Source organism: Hemiscyllium ocellatum, chromosome 31 (genome assembly GCF_020745735.1).
Source record: "Hemiscyllium ocellatum isolate sHemOce1 chromosome 31, sHemOce1.pat.X.cur, whole genome shotgun sequence".
NCBI lineage: Eukaryota > Metazoa > Chordata > Chondrichthyes > Orectolobiformes > Hemiscylliidae > Hemiscyllium > Hemiscyllium ocellatum.
Window position 1 is genome coordinate 3,783,095 of NC_083431.1, and position 22,532 is coordinate 3,805,626.

General features: G+C 50.6%; 1 protein-coding gene across 1 annotated transcript; it reads left to right on the top strand.

Annotated features, from left to right (window-relative positions):
• The first annotated feature begins 7,190 nt into the window (after positions 1–7,190).
• tekt1 (tektin 1) lies at positions 7,191–21,054 on the top strand. The gene is made up of 7 exons (XM_060847728.1): positions 7,191–7,380; positions 10,229–10,394; positions 12,390–12,518; positions 13,724–13,867; positions 17,084–17,306; positions 19,492–19,688; positions 20,745–21,054. The coding sequence occupies exons 1-7, from the start codon at positions 7,191–7,193 to the stop codon at positions 20,902–20,904; spliced, it is 1,209 nt and encodes a 402-aa protein (XP_060703711.1). The 3' UTR covers positions 20,905–21,054.
• Positions 21,055–22,532: the final 1,478 nt, after the last annotated feature.

A 22,532-nucleotide genomic window follows, 5' to 3' on the forward strand; every position in this document is an offset into this window, starting at 1 on the left:
TCAATCCAAGTGTGAAATGGAATTGGATTGTGTTCAGCTAACCTGAGGAAAAGAGAAGAGCTATTGTTTTCCTGCTCACAACGTCGGTTACACTGACAGCTGGTAATGCTTTCAGCAGTTGAAACATAAAGTGACTGTGTTAATTTATGACTTGCCAATTGGTCTTCGAGTTGAGCAATTCAAAATTGTCCTTTGTAATCTGAAATAAAGTCTGGTGGGAAGGGAGGGTAGTAATGAGTTTTCAGAAGTAGCAGAAAGGAGAGAGAGGGAGTTGGAGGGAGACTTCAGGGAGGGAACGCCAAAGCTTAGGGACCAGACAACTGAAGGCAAAAGGTGTAGTAGTGGAGAGATGAAAATCAGGGAATGCTCCAGAAATGGGCTTGGAGGAGGACAGAGGTTGCGGAGGGAAGCAGGGCTGGAGGAGATTACAGGGAGAGAAATTGAAGAGGTCACTGAGGGACTTAAACACAAGGACAAGAATATTGCCATCAAGGACTTGGTGGATTGGGAGCCAGTGAACAGAGAGGAGAATGAGTGAAAGGAACTTGGTGGAAATTTGGACATTGGCAACAGTTGTTTGGAGGTTGTAGATTTGGAGAGTTATGTCCGGAGTCAAATAAGCCAACATTTATCAGTTCAAGTTGGAGATGGATGAAAGTGGAATCCTTCGCAACCAGAGATTGTGGTAGGGACCAATACAAATGCAGATTGCCTGGAGTTCTAGCTATATGAATACAGTGGCTACAAGAGCAGATCAGAGATATGGAATCCTAGTAACTCACCATTTGACTCCCCAGAGCCTGTCCACCATGTACAAGGCACCAATTCAGAGTGTAATCAAATACTTCCCACTTACCTGAATGGGGCAGCTTCAACAGGCTCAAGAAGCTCAACACCATCAAGGTCTAAGCAGCCTGCTTAATGGGCACTACATCCACAAACATTCAGTCACTCCACCACTGACACAGTACAACAGCAATTAAAAGATTATGCTTCAGAAAATTGCCAAGGTGCTTGAGACAATAGTGTCCAAATCCACAACCACTATCATCGTGAAGGACAAGGGCAGCAGATACATAGGAATGCCAGAAGCTGCAAGGTCCCGGCCTAGCCTCTCACCACCCTGACTTGGAGATATATCAGCATTCCTTCACAAACTTTCTCCCTAACAACACTGGAATACCAACAGCACACGGGCTGAGGGGCATCACAAAGGCTGGTTTGAGGAAAGACATTCTGGCTATTGAGGGAGTGCAGTGTAGGTTCACAAGGTCAATCCCTGGAATGGCGGGATTACCTTACACCGAAAGACTGGAGTGACTGGGCTTGTATACCCTAGAGTTTAGAAGACTGAGAGGGGATCTGATTGAGACATATAAAATTATTAAAGGATTGGACACTCTGGAGGCAGGAAACATGATTCCGCTGATGGGTGAGTGCCGAACCAGAGGACACAGCTTAGAAATACAGGGTAGACCATTTAGGACAGAGATGAGGAGAAACTTCTTCACCCAGAGAGTGTTGGGTGTGTGGAATGCTCTGCCCCAGAGGGCAGTGGAGGCCCAGTCTCTGGATTCATTTAAGAAAGAGTTGGATAGAGCTCTCAAAGATAGTGGAATCAAGGTTATGGAGATAAGGCAGGAAGCGGATACTGATTAAGGATGATCAGCCATGATCATATTGAATGGCGGTGCAGGCTCGAAGGGCAGAATGGCCTACTCCTGCATCTATTGTCTATAAGGAATGAACTGGCAGAGGAAGAAGTAGTTGCAAGCACAGTTACAACATTTGGACAGGTCCGTGGAATAGAAAGATTCAGAGGGATTTGGGCCAAACACAGGCAAATGGGACTAGGTCAGTTTTGGAAACCTGATTAGAATGGATGAGTGGGACCGAAGGGTCTGTTTCTATGCTGTGCGTCTCTATGACTGGCTGCGGGGCACAGTCCCTTTAAGAGTAAAAACAAATCGCACAGCACCAGGTTATGGTCCAACAGGTTTATTTAGAAGCACTAGCTTTCAGAGCGCTGTTCCTTCATCAGGTGGTTGTGGTGTAAAAGATCGTCAGAGACAGAATTTAAAGCAAAAGTTTACAGTGTGGTGTAACTGAAATTATATATTGAAGAAGACCTGGATTGTTTGTTAAGTCTCTCATCTTTTAGAATGATATTGTTAGTTTCAAGTTCGTTCATATGTAAATCCCAGAGCTTTTTAAAAAAGTTATATTATCAAGTGAACTTTAGCAAAGCAACCATGTTGGCCCAGGTGTGTTGAAGGTGTGAGGTGCCCTGTGTGAGGCTGTCTGTGCCCCAATGGTCAGACTGATTCTGATCTAAAAAATGGGATTTGCAGAATCTGACATGGATTCATGTAATTTTTGAGCAAAATAAAATGTAATTCTGCAAGTACAAATTCACTCCACAAACTTATAAGTGTGTGTATGTGTGTGAATGTGAGCATAAAGGAGTATAAGTCTGTGAGAGGGTGTGTGTGTGCGTGTGAGTGTATGAGAGACAGCTTGTGTATGAGAGCGGGTCTGCATGAGTGTATGTCTAGATTAGAGTGGTGCTGGAAAAGCACAGCAGTTCAGGCAGCATCTGTGAAGCAGGAAAATCAATGTTTCGGGCAAAAGCCTGAATATTCCTGATGAAGGGCTCTTGCCCGAATAGTCGATTTTCCTGCCCCTCGGATGCTGCCTGACCTGCTGTGCTTTTCCAGTACCACTCTAATCTAGAATCTGGTTTCCAGCATCTGCAGCCCTTGTTTTTACCCTGTGAGTATATGTCTGTAGGAGTGTGTGTGTATATTTGTAGGAGAGTCTGTGTGTGCGTGTCTAGTGCAGTGTGACATGAACCCAAGGTCCCGGTTGAGGCTGTCCCCATGGGTGCCGAACTTGATTATCAGCCTCTGCTCGGCCACTTTGCGTTGCTGCCAGTCCCAAAGTCCGCCTTGGAGGATGGTCACCCGATGGTCTGAGATTAAATGTCCCGGACCGCTGAAGTGTTCCCCAACTGGGAGGGAACACTCCTGCCTGTTGATTGTTGTGCAGTGTCTATTCATCCGTTGTCGTAGCCTTGGCTCAGTCTCGCCAATGAACCGTGCCCCGGGGCATCCTTGCCTGCAACGTATGAGATATACAAAGTTGGCTGAGTGACATGAGTACCTGCCACGTACATGGTGGGAGGTCCCCACGTGTAACGGTGGTATCCATGTCGACAAGGTTTTATGGTGTTGTCCTGAAAGCCTGGCAGTTTGTTGCAAACAATGATCTGTTTGAGGTTTGGAATAGATTCCCTACAGTGTGGAAACAGGCCCTTCAGCCCAACCAGTCCACACTGACCCGCCGAAGAGTAACCCACCCAGACGCATTTCCTTCTGAATGAAGCACCTAACACCTAACAATGAGTTTCATCCCCCCATCAAACTCACCACGGACTACTCTCTAGTATCTGTCTCATTCTTAGACACATGCGTCTCTTGGACACAGAACCTCAACCTGAGTTGCAAATCTTCTCAAAACTTGCTAATATGCATCTCTATCAAGGATGGGCACCTCAGCACCGCACTCTACCGCAAACCCACAGATAATCTCATGATGCTATACTTCTCCAGCTTCTACCCAAAACATATTAAAACAGCCACCCCTTACGGACAGGCTCGATTCAGACACAGGATCTGATCAGATGAGGAGGAATGTGACGAGTACTTGGAAGTACTCAAGGATGCCCTCATAAGAAAGGGGTACGATGATCAACTCATCAACCGCCAGTTCCACAGCGAGAAACCGTAATGACCTCCTCAGGAGACAGAATTGAGCTGCAATGGACAGGGTACTCCTCATTGTCCAGTTCTTCCCAGAAGCTGAGAAACTATGCCATGCTCTTTACCACCTCTTGAAGGAGCAACACTCCGAAAGCTAGTGCCTGGTTGGACTATAACCTGGTGTTGTGTGATTTTTACCTATATTCTTCGCAGCCCGCAACACATTATCAATGAGGATGAGCACCTCGCCAAGACCTTCCCCATGCCTCCACTACTCATCTTTAAACAACCACCAAACCTCAAACAGATCATTGTTTGCAACAAACTGCCCGGCTCTCAGGACAACACCATACAACCTTGTCACGGTAGATGCTGCAAGACGTGACAGAAGTGTTCCCTCCCAGTAGGAGAACACTTCAGCGACCGCGACATTCAATCTTCAACCTTCGGGTGCTGAGTTATGGACCAGTCGAACTGGGAAGATTCCTCATCACAATGGACATGTCAGCACTCTACACCAGCATCCCCCACAATGACGGCATTGTGGCAACAGACTCAATACTCAGTACCAACAACTACCAATCTCCGAGCACCATCCTACAACACATCTGCTTTATCCTTGACCACAACATTTTCACCTCCGACAACCAGTTCTTCATCCAGACACACGAAACAGCCATGGATACCAAATTTTCACCCCAATACGCCAACCTTTTCATGCACAGGTTCATAGTGAGGAGTCGCTGAAACACCTACACAGTGATGTCAACGAGTTTCATCCCCCATCAAACTCACATGACTCAGCCAATGCTGTCTATCACATACGCTGCAGTCAAGGATGCCATGAGGCATGGTATATTGGCGAGACCAAGCAGAGGCTACGGCAATAGATGAATGGATACCGCACAACAATCAACAGACAGGAGTATTTCCTCTCAGTCAGAGAACACTTCAGCGGTCCAGGACATTCGATCTCAGACCTTTGAGTGACCATCCTTCAAGGCGGACTTTGGGAAAGGCAACAAAGCAGAGTGATGAAAGTGAGGACTGCAGATGCTGGGGATCAGAGTCAAGATTAGAATGATGCTGGAAAAGCACAGCAGGTCAGGCAGCATCTGAGCAGGAAAATCAACATTTCGGCAGGACCCCTTCATCAGGAAATGAAATGTTGATTTTCCTGCTCCTTGGATGTTGCCTGACCTGCTGTCCTTTTCCAGTACCACGCTAATCTGAACAATGCAAAGTGGGCAAGCAGAGGCTGATAGCTAAGTTCGGTACCCATGGGGATGCCTGATCCAGGACCTTGGGTTCATGACTCACTACAGGTGACCCCACTGCACTACACACACACACACACACACACACTCCTACAGACCCATACACTCACGCAGACCCTCTCTCATACACAAGCTCTCCCTCATATGTTCACACGTACACTCCCGCACTCACACATGCACCCTCTCACAGACTCACACCCTTTACACTCACGCACAGACATATGCATGCACTCTCTCACAGACACTCATACCTCCCCCCCCAACCCCGCACACACACACACACACACCCACACGCCTGTGCAAATGTAAGTTTGTGGGGTGAATTTGTACTTGCAGAATTACATTTTATTTTGCTCAAAGATTGCGTGAATCCATGTCAGATTCTGCAAATCTCTTTTTTAGAAATAGAATCAGTCTGAATGTTGGGGCAGAGACAGCCTCACACAGGGCACCTCACACCTTCAATGCATTATCTGGGCCGACATGACACCTTTTGTAAAAGAAGTAAAAACAATGTCTGCAGATGCTGGAAACCAGATTCTGGATCAGTGGTGCTGGAAGAGCACAGCAGTTCAGGCAGCATCCAAAGTTCACTTGAGAATGTAACTTTAAGAAAGATTTACATATGAAGGAGCTGAAACCAGCATGTCCATTCTAAACGATGAGAGACTAAACAAACAATCCAGGGCTTTTTCAATAAATAATCTCAGTTACATCACACTGTAACCTTTCGCTATACATTCTGCGTTTTACAATTTTATTCTCCACAACCACCTGGTGAAGGGGCAGCGCTCTGAAAGCTAGTGCTTCCAGTTAAACCTGTTGGTCTATAACCTGGTGTTGGCTCCTCCAAACTTGAAAGAGTCACATTCAAAATTCCCGCCGCCGCTTCCTATTGGCTGGTGAGGAGAGGCCGGCCCATGACGTCACGCGGCTACCGTGGCAGCGGTTGCCCGGCGACGCTTTTGTTGATGCAGCTGCGGCTGCGGCTGCGCAAACCTGGAGAAGGGCAGGAGATCGGAGAGGCTCTGAAGGCAAGTGTCAGAGAGACCCCCACCCCAGGGGAGAGGGGAGACAGAGACTCCCACCCCAGGGGAGAGGGGAGACAGAGACCCCCACCCCAGGGGAGAGGGGAGACAGAGACCCCCACCCCAGGGGAGACAGAGACCCCCACCCCAGGGGAGAGGGGAGACAGAGACCCCCACCCCAGGGGAGAGGGGAGACAGAGACTCCCACCCCAGGGGAGACAGAGACCCCCACCCCAGGGGAGAGGGGAGACAGAGACCCCCACCCCAGGGGAGAGGGGGAGACAGAGACCCCCACCCCAGGGGAGACAGAGACCCCCACCCCAGGGGAGAGGGGAGACAGAGACCCCCACCCCAGGGGAGAGGGGGAGACAGAGACCCCCACCCCAGGGGAGGGGGGAGAGCGAGAGAGACCCCCACCTCAGGGGGAGAGAGAGAGATCCACACCCCAGGGGGTGGGGGGAGAGAGAGACTCCCTCTCCAGAGGGGGGGAGAGAGAGAGAGAGAGAAAGACAGAGAACCACCCCAGGGAGAGAGAGAGATCCCCACCCCAGGGGGGAGAGAGAGACACACACTCACCCTAGGGAGATGGTGACAGAGACCCCCATCCCAGGGGGCGGGAGAGAGTGAGAGAGAGACACCCACCCCATGGGGAGATATAGAGACAGACCCCTAACCCAGGAAAGTTACATACAGAACCCCCCCTCCCCCCCCAACCTGGGGGCAGAGAGATGCAGGTGGAACCCTCCACCCCAGGACAGAGAGAACTGTGACCTGTGAAGACCCTGTAGCTAACCCCTCGCAGGGAGCACTGAGCCACACTCCAGTAACACACAGGGGCTGGCCTCGATCACACCCTCTGGGCCCAGAGCTGGCTGTGCGCCCAGGCCTGATGGTCAGTTCAGAATAACCCCTGCACTGACCTGCTTGGACATGGCATACACTGTGGTATTGTAGGTGTTAACTAAATGCAGGTGTCTATTGCTTTTCCTAACAAAGGGTTTGATAACTGGTCCTCCCACCCCGATCGACAACAAATAACACAGAGGGTCAATGATAAATCGAAAGACTGGTGATTGTTGATGGGGTCGAACTGCTTGTTTGCAGGAGTCGGTAGGAACGAGGCAATGGCCAAACTGGTCCAGTCCAGAACCAAGTTTCTGCCCCAGGAGTGGCATCTCTCCAACAAGAGTCGCTACAATGACGCTGAGGTGCAGCGTTCCCGTTCTGAGCGCCTGGTCTTAGAGAGCGAGAGGCTGGTGGGAGAGATCGAAAACAGTACCAGGAAAACCCAGCGAGATGTAAACAAGAAACTCGGTGAGTGTTCTGCTGTCTCTCTCCATCTCTGCAGCCTAGTCCAAACACTCACCCACTTTCAGCTGTCTAACACCTGCTGCCATCGCATTGTCAGTTACCTGGTGACAGATGCTGTAGGGAGGATGTGGTGAAACTTGAAAGGGTTCAGAAAAGATGTACAAGGATGTTGCCAGGGCTGGAGGATCTGAGCTACAGGGAGAGGCTGAACAGGCTGGGGCTGTTTTCCCTGGAGCGTCGGAGGCTGAGGGGTGACTTTATAGAGGTTTACAAAATAATGAAGGGCACGGATAGGATAAATAGACAAAATCTTTTCCCTGGGGTGGGTGAGTCCAGAACTAGAGGGCATAGGTTTAGGGTGAGAGGGGAAAGGTATAAAAGAGACCTAAGGGGCAACTTTTTCACGCAGAGGGTGGTACGTGTATGGAATGAGCTGCCAGAGGATGTGGTGGAGGCTGGTACAATTACAACATTTAAGAGGCATTTGGATGGGTATATGAATAGGAAGGGTTAGAACATAGAACATAGAACATAGAAGGATACAGCACAGTACAGGCCCTTCGGCCCTCGATGTTGCGCCGACCGAATCCTACCTAACCTATACTAGCCCAATAACTTCCAAATGCCTATCCAATGCCCGCTTAAATGACCATAAAGAAGGTTTGGAGGGATATGGGCCGGGTGCTGGTAAGTGGGACTGGATTAATTTAGAATATCTGGTTGGCATGGACAAGTGGGACCAAAGGGTCTGTGTTTCCACACTGCTTACTATAACAGCAAGGCCGGGGTGGGGAAAGAGTTGGGGGGGGTGCGGAGGAGGGGGTGCATTTGGCCCACCTGAATATGCACAGGCTCTCCAACCAGCATTCTGACTTAGTGAGACTCCCACATCACTGTGGGTCTGGAGTCAGGTGGAGGCCAGACCAGGTAAGGATGGCAGATTTCCTTCCCTGAAGGATATTAGTGAACCAGATGGGTGTGTGTTTGTTTTTACCAGTTTCTGTGTGGCCCTTGTCGATGATCAATGTTTTTCTGGATGTCGGTTTACTTGCTGAGCTGGAAGGTTCGTTTTTGTTGGTGATCAAGCCTACATCCGGTGTTTTTATTTTGAGAGTTCACTGAAGTGCTGTGATTGTCCCTGATAATGGATCCAGGAAGGGAATCACTGGAGCAGAGTATGTGTACGGGGAGCTTGTTTGCTCAGTGGGGAGGGAGCTCCCGGGTTACTGGCTCACTCTGTCACGACATTCAGAATGGAAATGTGGAAGATGATGAGGAACAAAGTCTCACATGAGAGAATGAAACAAAAGGGTAAAAGCAGTTGGGATCCAGGGTAACCTGGCAAGATGGATCCAAAATTGGCTTTGTGACAGTGGTGAAAATGTGTTGCTGGTTAAAGCACAGCAGGTCAGGCAGCATCCAAGGAATAGGAAATTCGACATTTCGGGCCAGAGCCCTTCATCAGGAATGGGCTCTGGCCCGAAACGTTGAAGTTCCTATTCCTTGGATGCTGCCTGACCTGCTGTGCTTTAACCAGCAACACATTTTCAGCTCTGATCTCCAGCATCTGCAGTCCTCACTTTTTACTTTGTGACAGGGGGCAGAGGGTGGTGGTAGAAGGCGGTTTGTGTGACTCGAGCGCGGGTGTGCAGTCGTGTGCCACAGGGATCAGTGCTGGGTCCCTTATTGTTTGTGATATCCATAAATGATGGAGATGGGAATGTGGGAGGGATGCTGATAAGAGGAGGAAGGTGTTAGATGACAGGATGGATGGGTAGATGGCAGATGGAGTTGAACACTGATCACTGTGAGGCTGTGCACTTGGGAAAAGGGAACAAGGGAAGGGAGTAAACAATGAATGGCTGGACACGAGGAAGCTCAGAGAGACAGAGGGATATTGGGGAGCCTGACCACAGATTCCTGATGGTGATGGGACAGGTATATACGGAAGGTTAAGGAGTCGTATGGAAGGCTAGCCTTTATTGGTCATGGCATCGGTTTGAAGAGCAGGGAGGTGATATTGGAGCTGGACAGGACCTGGTTAGGTCACAGCTGGAGGACTGTGTGCAGTTCTGGTCACCGTGCTGTAGGAGGGATGTGACTGCACTGGGAGGGGGTGCAGGGGAGATTCCCCAGGATGTTCCCTGGGATGGAGCATCTCAGCGATGGAGAGAGGCTGGATCAGCTCAGGCTGTTTTCTTTAGAGTAGAGAATGCTGAGAGGGGGGAACCTGATGGAGATGCCATGGATGGGGTGGAGAGACAGCAAGTGTTCTCCTTATGAAGGGGCACCATTTTAAAGTGAAAGGCAGGAAGTTTAGAGAGGATCTTAGGGAACATAGTTTCACCGAGAGGGTGTTGGGAATGTGGAATATAGTGTTTGGGAGGGAAGTTGAAGTAGGAAATCTCCCAACCTTTAAAAAGTACTTGGACAAGCACTTGAAATGCCCTAATGTTCAAGGCCATGGGCTAGTGCAGGAAAGTGAGACTAGTGTAGGCAGTACAGACTTGATAGGCAGAAGGGCCTCCTCTGTATTGTACAACACTATGAAACCTCCGAATTTCTCTAACCTCCTGTGTCCTCTTCAACCCCCTGCAATCTCTGCGCTCCTCCAACTCCGGCCACTTGAGTAGCCCCCTATTTCCATCGCTCCACCATTGACATCCATCCTTCCAGCTCTCCGGGCTCTTCCGTCCTGAACCGTCTCCCTCTCTTTCTCCTCTTAAACTGGGCTTTAGGACACTCCAGCTGTGACTCGATGTCAATTATGTCAGTCATGCTCCTGTGAGATAATTTGGGACATTTTACACTGCACTGGTGCTGTATAAATGCACACTTGTTGTTGTTGTAGATCAGAGGATTGAAGAGGTCACTTACTGGGAGAAGGAACTGAACACCAAACTCGAGGAGCTGACAGATGAGACCGAACTCTTACTGGGACAGAAGACCCGCCTGGAGAAAGCCCTAGACAGTTACTATTCTGTTCTCTGCATCGTTCAGCAGTGTCTGCTCAACCGGTACGGAGTACCCAACCCAGGGGCAGGGGGTGGGAGACAGGGGAGAGCTGGGGGGGGGACAGGGGAGAGCTGGGGGGGGGAGACAGGGGAGAACTGGGGGGTGGGAGAGAGAGAGACAGGGGAGAGCTGGGGGGGGAGACAGGGGAGAGCTGGGGGGGGACAGGGGAGAGCTGGGGGGGGAGACAGGGGAGAACTGGGGGGGGGACAGGGGAGAGCTGGGGGGGGAGACAGGGGAGAACTGGGGGGTGGGAGAGAGAGAGACAGGGGAGAGCTGGGGGGGGAGACAGGGGAGAGCTGGGGGGGGACAGGGGAGAGCTGGGGGGGGAGACAGGGGAGAACTGGGGGGGAGACAGGGGAGAACTGGGGGGGGACAGGGGAGAGCTGGGGGGGGAGACAGGGGAGAACTGGGGGGGGAGAGACAGGGGAGAGCTGGGGGGGGAGACAGGGGAGAGCTGGGGGGAGACAGGGGAGAGCTGGGGTGGGGGGAGTGAGACAGGGGAGAGCTGGGGGGGAGACAGGGGAGAGCTGGGGGGAGACAGGGGAGAGCTGGGGGGAGACAGGGAGAGCTGGGGTGGGGGGAGTGAGACAGGGGAGAGCTGGGGGGGAGACAGGGGAGAGCTGGGGGGAGACAGGGGAGAGCTGGGGGGGGGAGACAGGAGAGAGCTGGGGTGGGGGGAGTGAGACAGGGGAGAGCTGGGGGGAGGGGGTCACTGAACCACACCCAGATCCTGGAAATAAGCAGCTGCTCGGGGTGGGGGGGGGGCAACATAAACAGGAATGTGGAGCCTCCCTTTCTGCTCATCGTCCCTGACCCAGGACTGGGCTGCAGCTCCACTTTAACCATCCCCCCTCCCCAATTCACCCCCCTCCTCTATTTCACCCTCCTCCTCCACTTCACCCTCCTCCATTTCCCCCCCTCCCTTTATTTCACCCCCCCCCCCCCCCCACTTCATTCCAGCAGGCCCAGAGTCTGACATTTTGGAGAGGGTTTTCCCCGGGAGATTCTTGCGGTAATCCCTAACTCGATTCCCTTTGAAGCTGCGTGAGATCTCTCAGAGATAATTTAAAAAGAATGAGAAGCTGAGAGACTGGGGCAGGGGGAGATTGAGACAGTGTACATCTAGTGGGGGACCATCGTTCACACTCATGTCCCACACGGGAGAATGCAAATCTGGAACTCCCTCCTCCCCAACAAACTGTTCAGGCAATGAATCAATTGAAACGTTGAAATCTGAGCCTGATATTTTTACTGGATACTGAGACTCAAGTTAAGGATGTAAACTGGGTGTACAGGGCAAACTGAGACCAATCAGGCCCACTGCCCGCCCATTCTTAGAATCTCACCTAACATCCACGCACACAGTTAGACTTTATTGAATAGCAATCAACAATAGTCAGGGTAAGCCTTTTTAAAATTAATCTTCAGGATATAAGCTTTCCTGACTGGGCCCAGTATTTATTGCCTGTCCCTAGTTGCCCCTTGAGAAGGTGGGGGTGAGCTGCCCTCTTGAACCGCTGCAGTCCCTGTGCTGTGGGTTGACCCACAATGTCCTTAGGGAGGGAATTCCAGGATTCTGACCCAGTGACAATGAAGGAATGGGACATATTTCCAAGTCAGGATGGGGAGGGGCTCAGAGGGGAACCTGCAGGAGGTGGTGTTCCCATGTATCTGCTGCCCTTGTCCTTTTGGATGGAAGGTGCTCCCTGAGGATCTTTGGTGATTTTCTGCAGCACATCTGGTAGATGGTCCACACTGCTGTTACTGAGCGTGGGTGGGGGAGGGAGGGGATGTTTGTGGATGTGGTGCCAATCAAGTGGCTACTTTGTCCTGGATGGTGTCGAGCTTCTTGAGTGTTGTTGGAGCTGCCCCCATCCAGGCAAAGAATCAAGGGAATCCCAAGTCTGCGATATACTGGTTTGATCCTGAATCTGGTGTAACATGAGCAAGGAATTCTCTGACCCCCACGTTACCAATGAGCTGCATGCCTTTTGCAGAGAGCAACGAGTTGGGATTGATTTGGTCCATGATGAAGTGGAGAGGGAGCTGCTGAAAGAGGTGGAGGTGATCAAGGGGATCATGGCTTTACTGAAACGCACCATCAATCAAACAGAGGAGCAGCTCAGGTAGGTACCTCACTGTGGCTGGCCCTGGGCAATGACAGCTCCTGGGATTGGGAGGGAGAGGTACTGCCAGTGCAGTGTGGACAGAGCAGAGACACTGCCAGTGCAGTGTGGACAGAGCAGGGGCACTGCCAGTGCGGTGTGGACAGAGCAGAGACACTGCCAGTGCAGTGTGGACAGAGCAGGGGCACTGCCAGTGCGGTGTGGACAGAGCAGAGACACTGCCATTGCAGTGTGGACAGAGCAGGGGCACTGCCAGTGCAGTGTGGACAGAGCAGAGGCACCGCCAGTGCGGTGTGGACAGAGCAGGGGCACTACCAGTGCAGTGTGGACAGAGCAGGGGCACTGCCAGTGCGGTGTGGACAGAGCAGGGGCACTGCCAGTGCAGTGTGGACAGAGCAGGGGCACTGCCAGTGCGGTGTGGACAGAGCAACGGCACTGCCAGTGCGGTGTGGACAGAGCAAAGGCACTGCCAGTGCAGTGTGGACAGAGCAGGGGCACTGCCAGTGCAGTGTGGACAGAGCAGAGGCACCGCCAGTGCGGTGTGGACAGAGCAGAGACACTGCCAGTGCGGTGTGGACAGCGGTGTGGACAGAGCAGGGGCCCTGTCTTTTGGGTGAGGTGCTAATACAAGGCTCACTAACTTGGTCAAGTGGTTGTTAAAGCTCCTGTGGGCGCTACTGAAGGGAGAGCCACACGGGGTTCTGCCCCCGGTCCGGTGCCTGACAATTAACCCCCAGGCAATGTCACAAAAGACAATGACCTGACATTGTTATTCGATTGTTGTTTGTGGGATCTTGCTATGCTCAAACCAGCTGTCGTGTTGCCTATGTCCAGTCAGTGAGTGAACTCTTAACAGCAAAAAGTGTTTCAGGTCATTCTCAGGTCATGAGGAATGTTCTAGAAATCTGTTCGTTCTTCATCTGAAATAACTTGAAGAAAACTCTCTTTCTCATTCACCTTCCCCCCTCCCCCACCACTCCCCCCTTCACCACTCCCCACCATCACTCCCCCCTCCCCCACCACTCCCCCCTCCACCACTCGCTCCTCCACCACTCCCCCTCCCCACCACTCCCCCCTCCACCACTCCCCCTCCCCACCACTCCCCTTCCCCACCACTCCCCCCTCCCACCACTCCCCCCCACCCCCCACTACTCCCGCTGCCCCCCCCCCCCCCCCCCCCCCCCCCCCCCCCCCCCAATCCCCAGGTTAAATCGTTCTGCTAAGTTTTATCTGGAGAAAGATTTGAAAGACAAGTCTGTCGCTCTGAAAGTGGACAAATTCACGGGCAGCCTGACAAACAACTCCCCGAACATCGAGTACTCACCTAACGTGGTCAGGATCGAGGGAAAGTAAGCACACTTCACATTCACGTCACTGAAGCCGTGTTAGTGAGCTGGAACCGCACATAGAGAGACGGGGAACTGTATTCTTGTAAGGTGAGGTGTATCTAATGTAGTTTGTTGAGGATTGGCTCTGGTCTGGGAATCCCTCGGATTAACACTGAGCGAGAGCAGTACTGTCTGTCAGGCTCCCGACACTGGGGCTCTGAGCTGTGGCAGTGACCCCTCCTCCCCAGGAATGACCCCGTCTCACCAGCTCCACAATCAGAGGGAGGGAGAATGTGGAGAGAACTGCCAGAGGAAGTGGTGCGTGTGGGGACACTTACAATGTTTAAAAGACACTTAAATAAATACATGGAGAGGAAAGGTTTGGAGGGATTGGGCCAGGAGCAGGGTCAGGTGGGACTAGTTTAGTTTGGGATTGTAGTCAGCACAGACTGGTTGGACGAAAGGGCCAGTTACCGTGCTGTATGTCGCTGACTCCTTTCCAGCACCACTCTAATCTAATCCAGACACTGACTCCTCTCCAGCACCACTCTGATCTAATCTAGACACTGACTCCTTTCCAGCACCACTCTAATCTAATCTAGACACTGACTCCTTTCCAGCACCACTCTGATCTAATCTAGACACTGACTCCTTTCCAGCACCACTCTAATCTAATCCAGACACTGACTCCTTTCCAGCACCACTCTAATCTAATCCAGACACTGACTCCTTTCCAGCACCACTCTAATCTAATCTAGACACTGACTCCTTTCCAGCACCACTCTAATCTAATCTAGACACTGACTCCTTTCCAGCACCACTCTAATCTAATCCAGACACTGACTCCTTTCCAGCACCACTCTGATCTAACCCAGACACTGACTCCTTTCTAGCACCACTCTAATCTAATCCAGACACTGACTCCTTTCCAGCACCACTCTGATCTAATCTAGACACTGACTCCTTTCTAGCACCACTCTAATCTAATCCAGACACTGACTCCTTTCTAGCACCACTCTAATCTAATCCAGACACTGACTCCTTTCCAGTACCACTCTGATCTAATCTAGATACTGGTTCCTTTCCAGCACCACTCTGATCTAATCCAGACACTGACTCCTCTCCAGCACCACTCTGATCTAATCTAGACACTGACTCCTTTCCAGCACCACTCTGATCTAATCGAGACACTGACTCCTTTCCAGCACCACTCTAATCTAATCTAGACACTGACTCCTTTCCAGCACCACTCTGATCTAATCTAGACACTGACTCCTTTCCAGCACCACTCTAATCTAATCTAATCCAGACACTGACTCCTTTCCAGCACCACTCTAATCTAATCTAGACACTGACTCCTTTCTAGCACCACTCTAATCTAATCCAGACACTGACTCCTTTCCAGCACCACTCTAATCTAATCTAGACACTGACTCCTTTCCAGCACCACTCTAATCTAATCTAGACTCTGGATCCTCCTGACCAATATCATCAGACAGGGACACCCCCGTGACGGTTGGAAGGTGGGTTTGTCACTCCTGTGGTCAGCGCTGCACAGGGGCACTTGGGCTTGTCTCAGTGCTCCTGTGGAGCTCAGGTGAACCTCAGGAGGCGATGGGGGGTGTGGGGGGCGCGTGGGGGGTGGGGGGTGTTGTTGATGAGGAGTGCCAATAGTCTACCTCACCCAGTTAAAGGCATTTGTAAGAGGAAAGCTGATTAGATTGAGGATCAGGTCAGGGGTGTCTTGTATAGACGGAGGAGAAAGTGAGGACTGCAGATGCTGGAGTATCAGAGCTGAAATGTGTTGCTGGAAAAGCGCAGCAGGTCTGGCAGCATCCAAGGAGCAGGAGAATCGACGTTTCAGGCATGAGCCCTTCTTCGGGAATGTCTTGTATTGAACAAGGGCAGAGAAACCGCGGGGTTTTGGGGATCTGCCATTGTAGGCCGTGGTGATAATCAGCCCTTGCGTCTCTGCCCTGACCAACAGCGACTTTATTAAATCTGGTCCCCCGCAGCTTACTGCCAGTGGGACGTCGCTGCAAAATAAGCTGCTGCTCTCCTGCCTTTCAGAAAGTACTTGTTATGGAGAAGGGTGCACCATCGTGTCTGACTCCGCATTTTCCAGGAGCTAACCAATTACTGGTGAAATGGAAGGGTGCAGTAAGACTGCCTGAGCTTTTGAGTTGTACCCGAGTATTTCAGAATGATTCGGGTCATTTACCCCAGAGCGGCCTTGGTGAGTCCAGACACAAGGCGGTATGTCCTCAGGATAAAGGGGAGACTATTTCGGATGGAGATGAGGAGGAATTTCTTCACTTGGGTGGGGGTGGGTTAATTGTTTGGAATTCTCTGACCCAGGGAGCTGTGGGAACTCTAACATTCATGACCGCGATCTGACCACTTCTGACCAGTAATGAGTTAAGGGACACAGAGCCAGTGGCTTTGAGACAGAAGACCAGCCATGGTCTAGAATGGTGGGGCTGTTCAATGGACTGGATGGGCCTTGTCCCATTGCTATGAATGTTTAACAAAGTCTGTAACCCTCAGCATAAAAGCAAATTACTGCGGATGCTGGAATCTGAAACCAGAAGAGAAAATGCTGGAAAATCTCAGCAAGTCTGGCAGCAAGTGTAAGAAGAGAAAGGAGCTGATGTTTCGAGTCTAACTGACCCTTTGTCAAAGCTTTGACCAGACCTGCTGAGATTTTCCAGCATTTTCTCTTTTGGTTTCTGTAAGCCTCAGTGTAGGGGGAGGGGCGGTGGTGGGGGTGGTGAGGATTGGAAGTAAGGATGGGGCTGGGGAGGTGGGGAAGGGGGTTGGGGTGTGTGTGGGGGGTGCAGAGGCTGTTGGAGGGGCTGGGCTGAGGAAAGCCTGTCCTTTTGTGAAGTGGCTGTTTCTGGTTACTGATCGCCCTCTGGTGGGTGGCACTGGGAGAGCGGTCTGAGCGACATGGGGCTAACCAGCTTCCCCCCCAAATCGATTGGAGCTTTCAGGACTGAGGTGGAGACATTTATATTGGGAAAGGGGATCAAAAGACAAGACAGCAAAGGGATTCCATTTCTGTAGTGCCTTTTATCATTAATTGGTTAGCTCTTGGAAAGGCACAATGGAGAGTGTGCTGTGATCACAGAGAGTAACCACCATCTAAACTCAGTGATGGAGCAAGTTTGTGGGCCGAATGGCATCTTCATTCTCCGATGTTCCATCCTCATTTATCTTTTCTATTTCTCTTTACAGCTCGGTCACACCACAGGAGTGGCAGGATTTCACCGACACAAATATTGTAAATGCTGACAAACAGAAAAACAATTCCACGGCTATGCGTTCCCTGATCGATGACATCTTAGCACAAACTACAGACGATGTGCAGAAACAAGTGGAGGCTGTGAACCGTGCCTTTAAATTCCGCATTCAGGAAACAAGAGATTCCAAGTGCAAACTGGAAAAACATTTGAGTAAGGTAACATGCCTGTATCCATGGCAACACTTAGCAGAGCAGCACCTGACTTGGTGCTCGACCACGTTTGCTCTGTCATTTCAGACAGCCTGATCCACCTCCAACTTTACCTCAGCTAAAAAATAATCCAAAGATCAGAAACAAACAAAACAGGAACTGCTGGAGAAACTCAGGAGGTCAGTGGACTCGGAACGTTAACTGTTCCTGTCTCCACAGAAGCTGCCGGCTGGACCTGCTGAGTTTCTCCAGCACTCTGAGTTTTATCACTAATTCAGTCTCAGTATTCTGTTCAGTTCTGTGTGCCCTACTTCAGGGTGGGAGGACATTGCAGAAAAGATTCACAGAAAGTTGCAGCGATGAGGAACGTCACGAATGCAGAGGGACCGGAGAAATTGGGAAGACCAAGCTGGGAGGAGATATGATAGAGGCGTTAAAAATCAAGAGGACCAGGGGAAACTGGTGGAAGGATCCAGTACAAGGAGGGCCCAGGTTTAAGGAGAAGCAATAGGAATGTTCACACAGAATGATCCGGGATACAGAGGCGGATTCGGTTGAGGCTTTCGAAGATATTACTGACGGATTTCATGTTTGGAAACAAATCGCTGCCTCATTCTCAGCACTATCATTTCGTTTGTGTTTGTTGTTCATTTGTCCACCTCTCCGTTCGGAGTGGGTGTGGCAGGGCTGCAGAACTCGGGTTAGGTGTGGAACCACTTAGCCCTGTCACAGCCCCTGTCTGACACACAACTCACCCCATGTTGGAGCTTCAGCCTGTTCACACCTCGTTTCTTCAGCCACCCTTATCCTGTTCCTATCTTTAGAGTACTGAAAGATTAGATGACTTACAGTGTGAAACAGGCCCTTCGGCCCAACAAGTCCACACTGACCCTCCAAAGAGCAACCCACCCAGACCCATTCCCCTACACTTACCCCTTCACCCAACACTGTGGGCAATTTAGCATGGCCAATTCACCTGACCTGCAAATGTTTGGACTGTGGGAGGAAAGTGGAACACCCAGAGGGTGCTCACGCAGACACGGGGAGAATGTGCAAACTCCACACAGTCAGTCGCCTGAGGCGGGAATTGAACCCGGGTCTCTGGCACTGTGAGGCAGCAGCGCTAACCACTGTGCCACCGTGCCACCCACTGCAGGGAACAGTGGAAACAGTTTCTCCCTGTCACCTCGATCTATTCCTTCCATCGGTCTGTCCTTCCCTAACTCTAACCACTCGAAGGTGAAGAATTCCTGTTTTATTCATTCTCTCCACATGAATAGAAATCCCTCTGCCAGCGCTCTATTCTTGTAAATCTCTTCTGTCTCGAAGGAGCCAATATCCTTGCACGGTATGGTGCCCAGCATTGAACAGAACGGAGAGCGAGCCAGGGTTTTACAGATGGGGTTAATTCAGCTTCCCCTGGTGGGAGAGCTTGGATTGGGTTGGTGCAGAGAGGAAGGATCGTTAGTCAGAGGTGGCAGGGTTGGATTGGCCACGTTCTGTAGCAGAGGGAGATGACAAAAGGAATGTGAAAGAGGTATAGAGCAGAGGGGGAGAGAGAGAGAATACTATTGTTCGATGATTTGAAATTGAGAATGAAGGTTCCTCTGAGTAACTGACCAGGAAACAGCAGGGGAGGACAGTGAGATGTACAGAGGACTACATCAACAATATCCTTGCTTTTGTACCCAGGCACCCCGTAATAAAACTAAGGATCCTGCAATTTATTAACAATTTCTCATCCTGTCCTGTTACCTTCAATGATTTGTCTCTGCTATGACCCTCCCTTCCTTGCCACCCACACTGACGTCCCACCACCAAGTCCCTCTGCTCCTGTACTCTTTCACAATTACACTGTTCAGATCTCATTAGCTTCCCACTGCTTTAGGCTGGAGTGTATCACTTCCTGCTGTTACGAGTTTGCCCATTCCATAAGAAATAGGAACAGGAGTGGGATCTGACATTCCTCATGTCCACTTTCCTGCTCTTTCCCCATGACCTCGGCTTCCCTGACTGAGCCTTGAATATACGCAGGCCAGGCTGTGCTGTCCATTCTTCCTCGTTCCCAACGTTTGTAAAGTGCTGCCCCAAAAGCTCTGAGCCCAGCCTGTTTACACCAGACAGCGATGTCCTGAGCAGTGTTCCTGGGGGTCAGTATGAATCACACTGACCGAGTGTCAATGCCCCTCAGGTGCTGGATGAGATTGCCTCGCAGGAGAAGAACATTGAGCTGCTGAAGAAGGCCATCATGGATGAGGAAGGGCCCATGATGGTGGCGCAGACACGGTTGGACACACGGACTAAACGGCCAAACGTGGAGCTGGTCCGGGACCCGGCACAGTACCGGCTGCTCTCTGAGGTGAAAGAGATCACCGAGAACGTTACCAGGTCAGTTCCAACCTGGGGGGAGGATGCGTGTGTGAAGGGAAGGAGCAGGTACCACATATAAATCAGGAGCATTAGATAGCACAGGGATAGAGAGGGGGTGCTGACAGTGAAGCAGAGTATTCTCACACCCTCAGGAATGGTGGCAAATGTGAAAGGCACCAGACTGTGACAGAAAACCAGCAACAATTAATCAGTGCAAAGTCAGCCAATACGTCCGTGCCAGGTCCTTAAAAGCCTGGCATAATTAATCCCATACCAGAGCTTTACTCTGTATCTAACCCCGTGCTGTCCCTGTCCTGGGAGGGTTTGATGGGGACAGTGTAGAGGGAGCTTTACTCTGTATCTAACCCCGTGCTGTCCCTGTCCTGGGAGGGTTTGATGGGGACAGTGTAGAGGGAGCTTTACTCTGTATCTAACCCCGTGCTGTCCCTGTCCTGGGAGTGTTTGATGGGGACAGTGTAGAGGGAGCTTTACTCTGTATCTAACCCCGTGCTGTCCCTGTCCTGAGTGTGTTTGATGGGGACAGGGTAGAGGGAGCTTTACTCTGTATCTAACCCCGTGCTGTCCCTGTCCTGGGAATGTTTGATGGGGGACAGTGTAGAGGGAGCTTTACTCTGTATCTAACCCCGTGCTGTCCCTGTCCTGAGTGTGTTTGATGGGGACAGGGTAGAGGGAGCTTTACTTGTATCTAACCCCGTGCTGTCCCTGTCCTGGAGTGTTTGATGGGGACAGTGTAGAGAGAGCTTTACTCTGTATCTAACCCTGTGCTGTCCCTGTCCTGAGTGTGTTTGATGGGGACAGGGTAGAGGGAGCTTTACTCTGTATCTAACCCCGTGCTGTCCCTGTCCTGGGAGTGTTTAATGGGGACAGTGTAGAGGAAGCTTTACTCTGTATCTAACCCTGTTCTGTCCCTGTCCTGGGAGTGTTTGATGGGGGACAGTGTAGAGGGAGCTTTCCCCTGTGTCTAGCCCCGGTGCTGGAATGCAGGTGGAGTGGTATTTAGTTCCTGTGTGGTAATCTCAGTGAGGCTGGGATCTGAGTGTGTGATTGTTCCAGGCTCCGGGAGACTCTGGCCCAGGCTGAGGCTGAGTTACAGGGACTGAGACGGAACCAGCTCGCCTTGGAGGAAGAGATCGAGATCAAGACCAACAGCTTGTACATCGATGATGTCCAGTGTATGAACCTGAGGAACTCCATTTCTATCAATCACTTCTAACGTGACAGGAGCACACATCTCTGTGAGACTGTCAGAGAGAAACCGAACTGAGTGTACCATAAAGAACATTTTATAATTGTCAAGTTGCCCTTTCGTTGTATTTCTTTACCTTTAGTTTCCCCATCCTAGTGTAACTATATATAATTGTCAGAATAACAGTAAACCCTTTTAAATAAAATTATTTTATGCTGTTTAATTGTAGTATCTGGCACCATTGAGAGTGATTGGAGATGGTGGGGCCCCAGGTCTGGTGACTGTCTCTTTGGAAGGGGTTGGTTGGTGGGAGGGAGGGTGAATTCACATGACCTAGCACCCTCTTAACATTGGTCCCCTAACCTGCCAATCCTCACGGAGCCCACCTCTACCCTTCCATGATTGGCTGCTCACCCTGCTCATTGAAGTAACTCCCTTTGATCCCCCCCCATGTTATTGTATAAATTAACTAACATCACGCAGCTAAAGTATTTTCAAACTCTTTGTTTAATGCCCTCTCATATTTATTCAGGCTGTTGGTACCAGCTGTGTTCTCGGGAGTACTGGCTTTAATTTGTCAAGATTTCCAGGTGAATCCTGAAGGGCTGGTGACCTCATGCTCCTGGGCACAACGCCGCTCCCTGGTTTTATTCACATGGGATGTGGGTGTCACTGGCTGGGCCCAGTATTTATTGCCCGTCCCTAATTGCCCCCCTTGAAAAGGTGGGGGTGAGCTGCCTTCTTGAACCGCTGCAGTCCATGTGCTGTGGTTGACTACAATACCCTGAGGGAGGAAATTCCAGGATTCTGACCCAACGACAGTGAAGGGACAGTGATATATTAGCAAGTTTTGAGAAGATTTGTAGCTCAGGTTGAGGTTCTAGATGTAGGTTGGCTCGCTGAGCTGAAAGGTTCATTTCCAGACGTTTTGTCACCATACTCGGTAACATCTTCAGTGGGCCTCAGGCGAAGCACTGCTGATAATTCCTGCTTTTTATTTGTAGGTTTGGGTTTCTTTGGGTTGGTGATGTCATTTCCCATGGTGAAGTCACATCTGGGTCCTTTTTTCAGGGGGTGGTAGATGGGGTCTAACTCAATGTGTTTGTTGATAGAGTTCCGGTTGGAATGCCATGCTTCTAGGAATTCTCGTGTGTTTCTCTGTTTGGCTTGTCCTAGGATGGATGTGTCGTCCCAGTCAAAATGGCGTCCTTCCTCATCTGTATGTGAGAGAGGGTCATGTTGTTTTGTGACTAGTTGGTGTTCATGTATCCTGGTGGCTAGTGTTCTGTCTGTTTGTCCAATGTAGCGTTTGTTACAGTCCTTGCACGGTATTTTGTAAATGACATTAGTTTTGCTTGTTGTCTGTATAGGGTCTTTCAAGTTCATTAGCTGCTGTTTCAGTGTGTTGGTGGGTTTGTGGGCTACCATGATGCCAAGGGGTCTGAGTAGTCTGGCAGTTGTTTCTGAGATGTCTTTGATGTAGGGGAGAATGGTTAGGGTTTCTGGATGTGTTTTGTCTGCTTGTTAGGGTTTGTTGCTGAGAAATCAGCAGACTGTGTTCATTGGGTACCCATTCTTTTTGAATACACTGTATATGCATTCCAACCGAAACTCTATCAACAAACACATTGAGTTAGACCCCATTTACCACCCCC

Coding starts and splice junctions, on each gene's coding strand:
- tekt1 (XM_060847728.1), top strand. CDS start 7,191: ATGGCCAAACTGGTCCAGTCCAGAACCAAGTTTCTGCCCCAGGAGTGG. Junction 12,519..13,723: donor CAAACAGAGGAGCAGCTCAG/GTAGGTACCTCA, acceptor CCCAATCCCCAG/GTTAAATCGTTCTGCTAAGT. Junction 19,689..20,744: donor ATCACCGAGAACGTTACCAG/GTCAGTTCCAAC, acceptor TGATTGTTCCAG/GCTCCGGGAGACTCTGGCCC.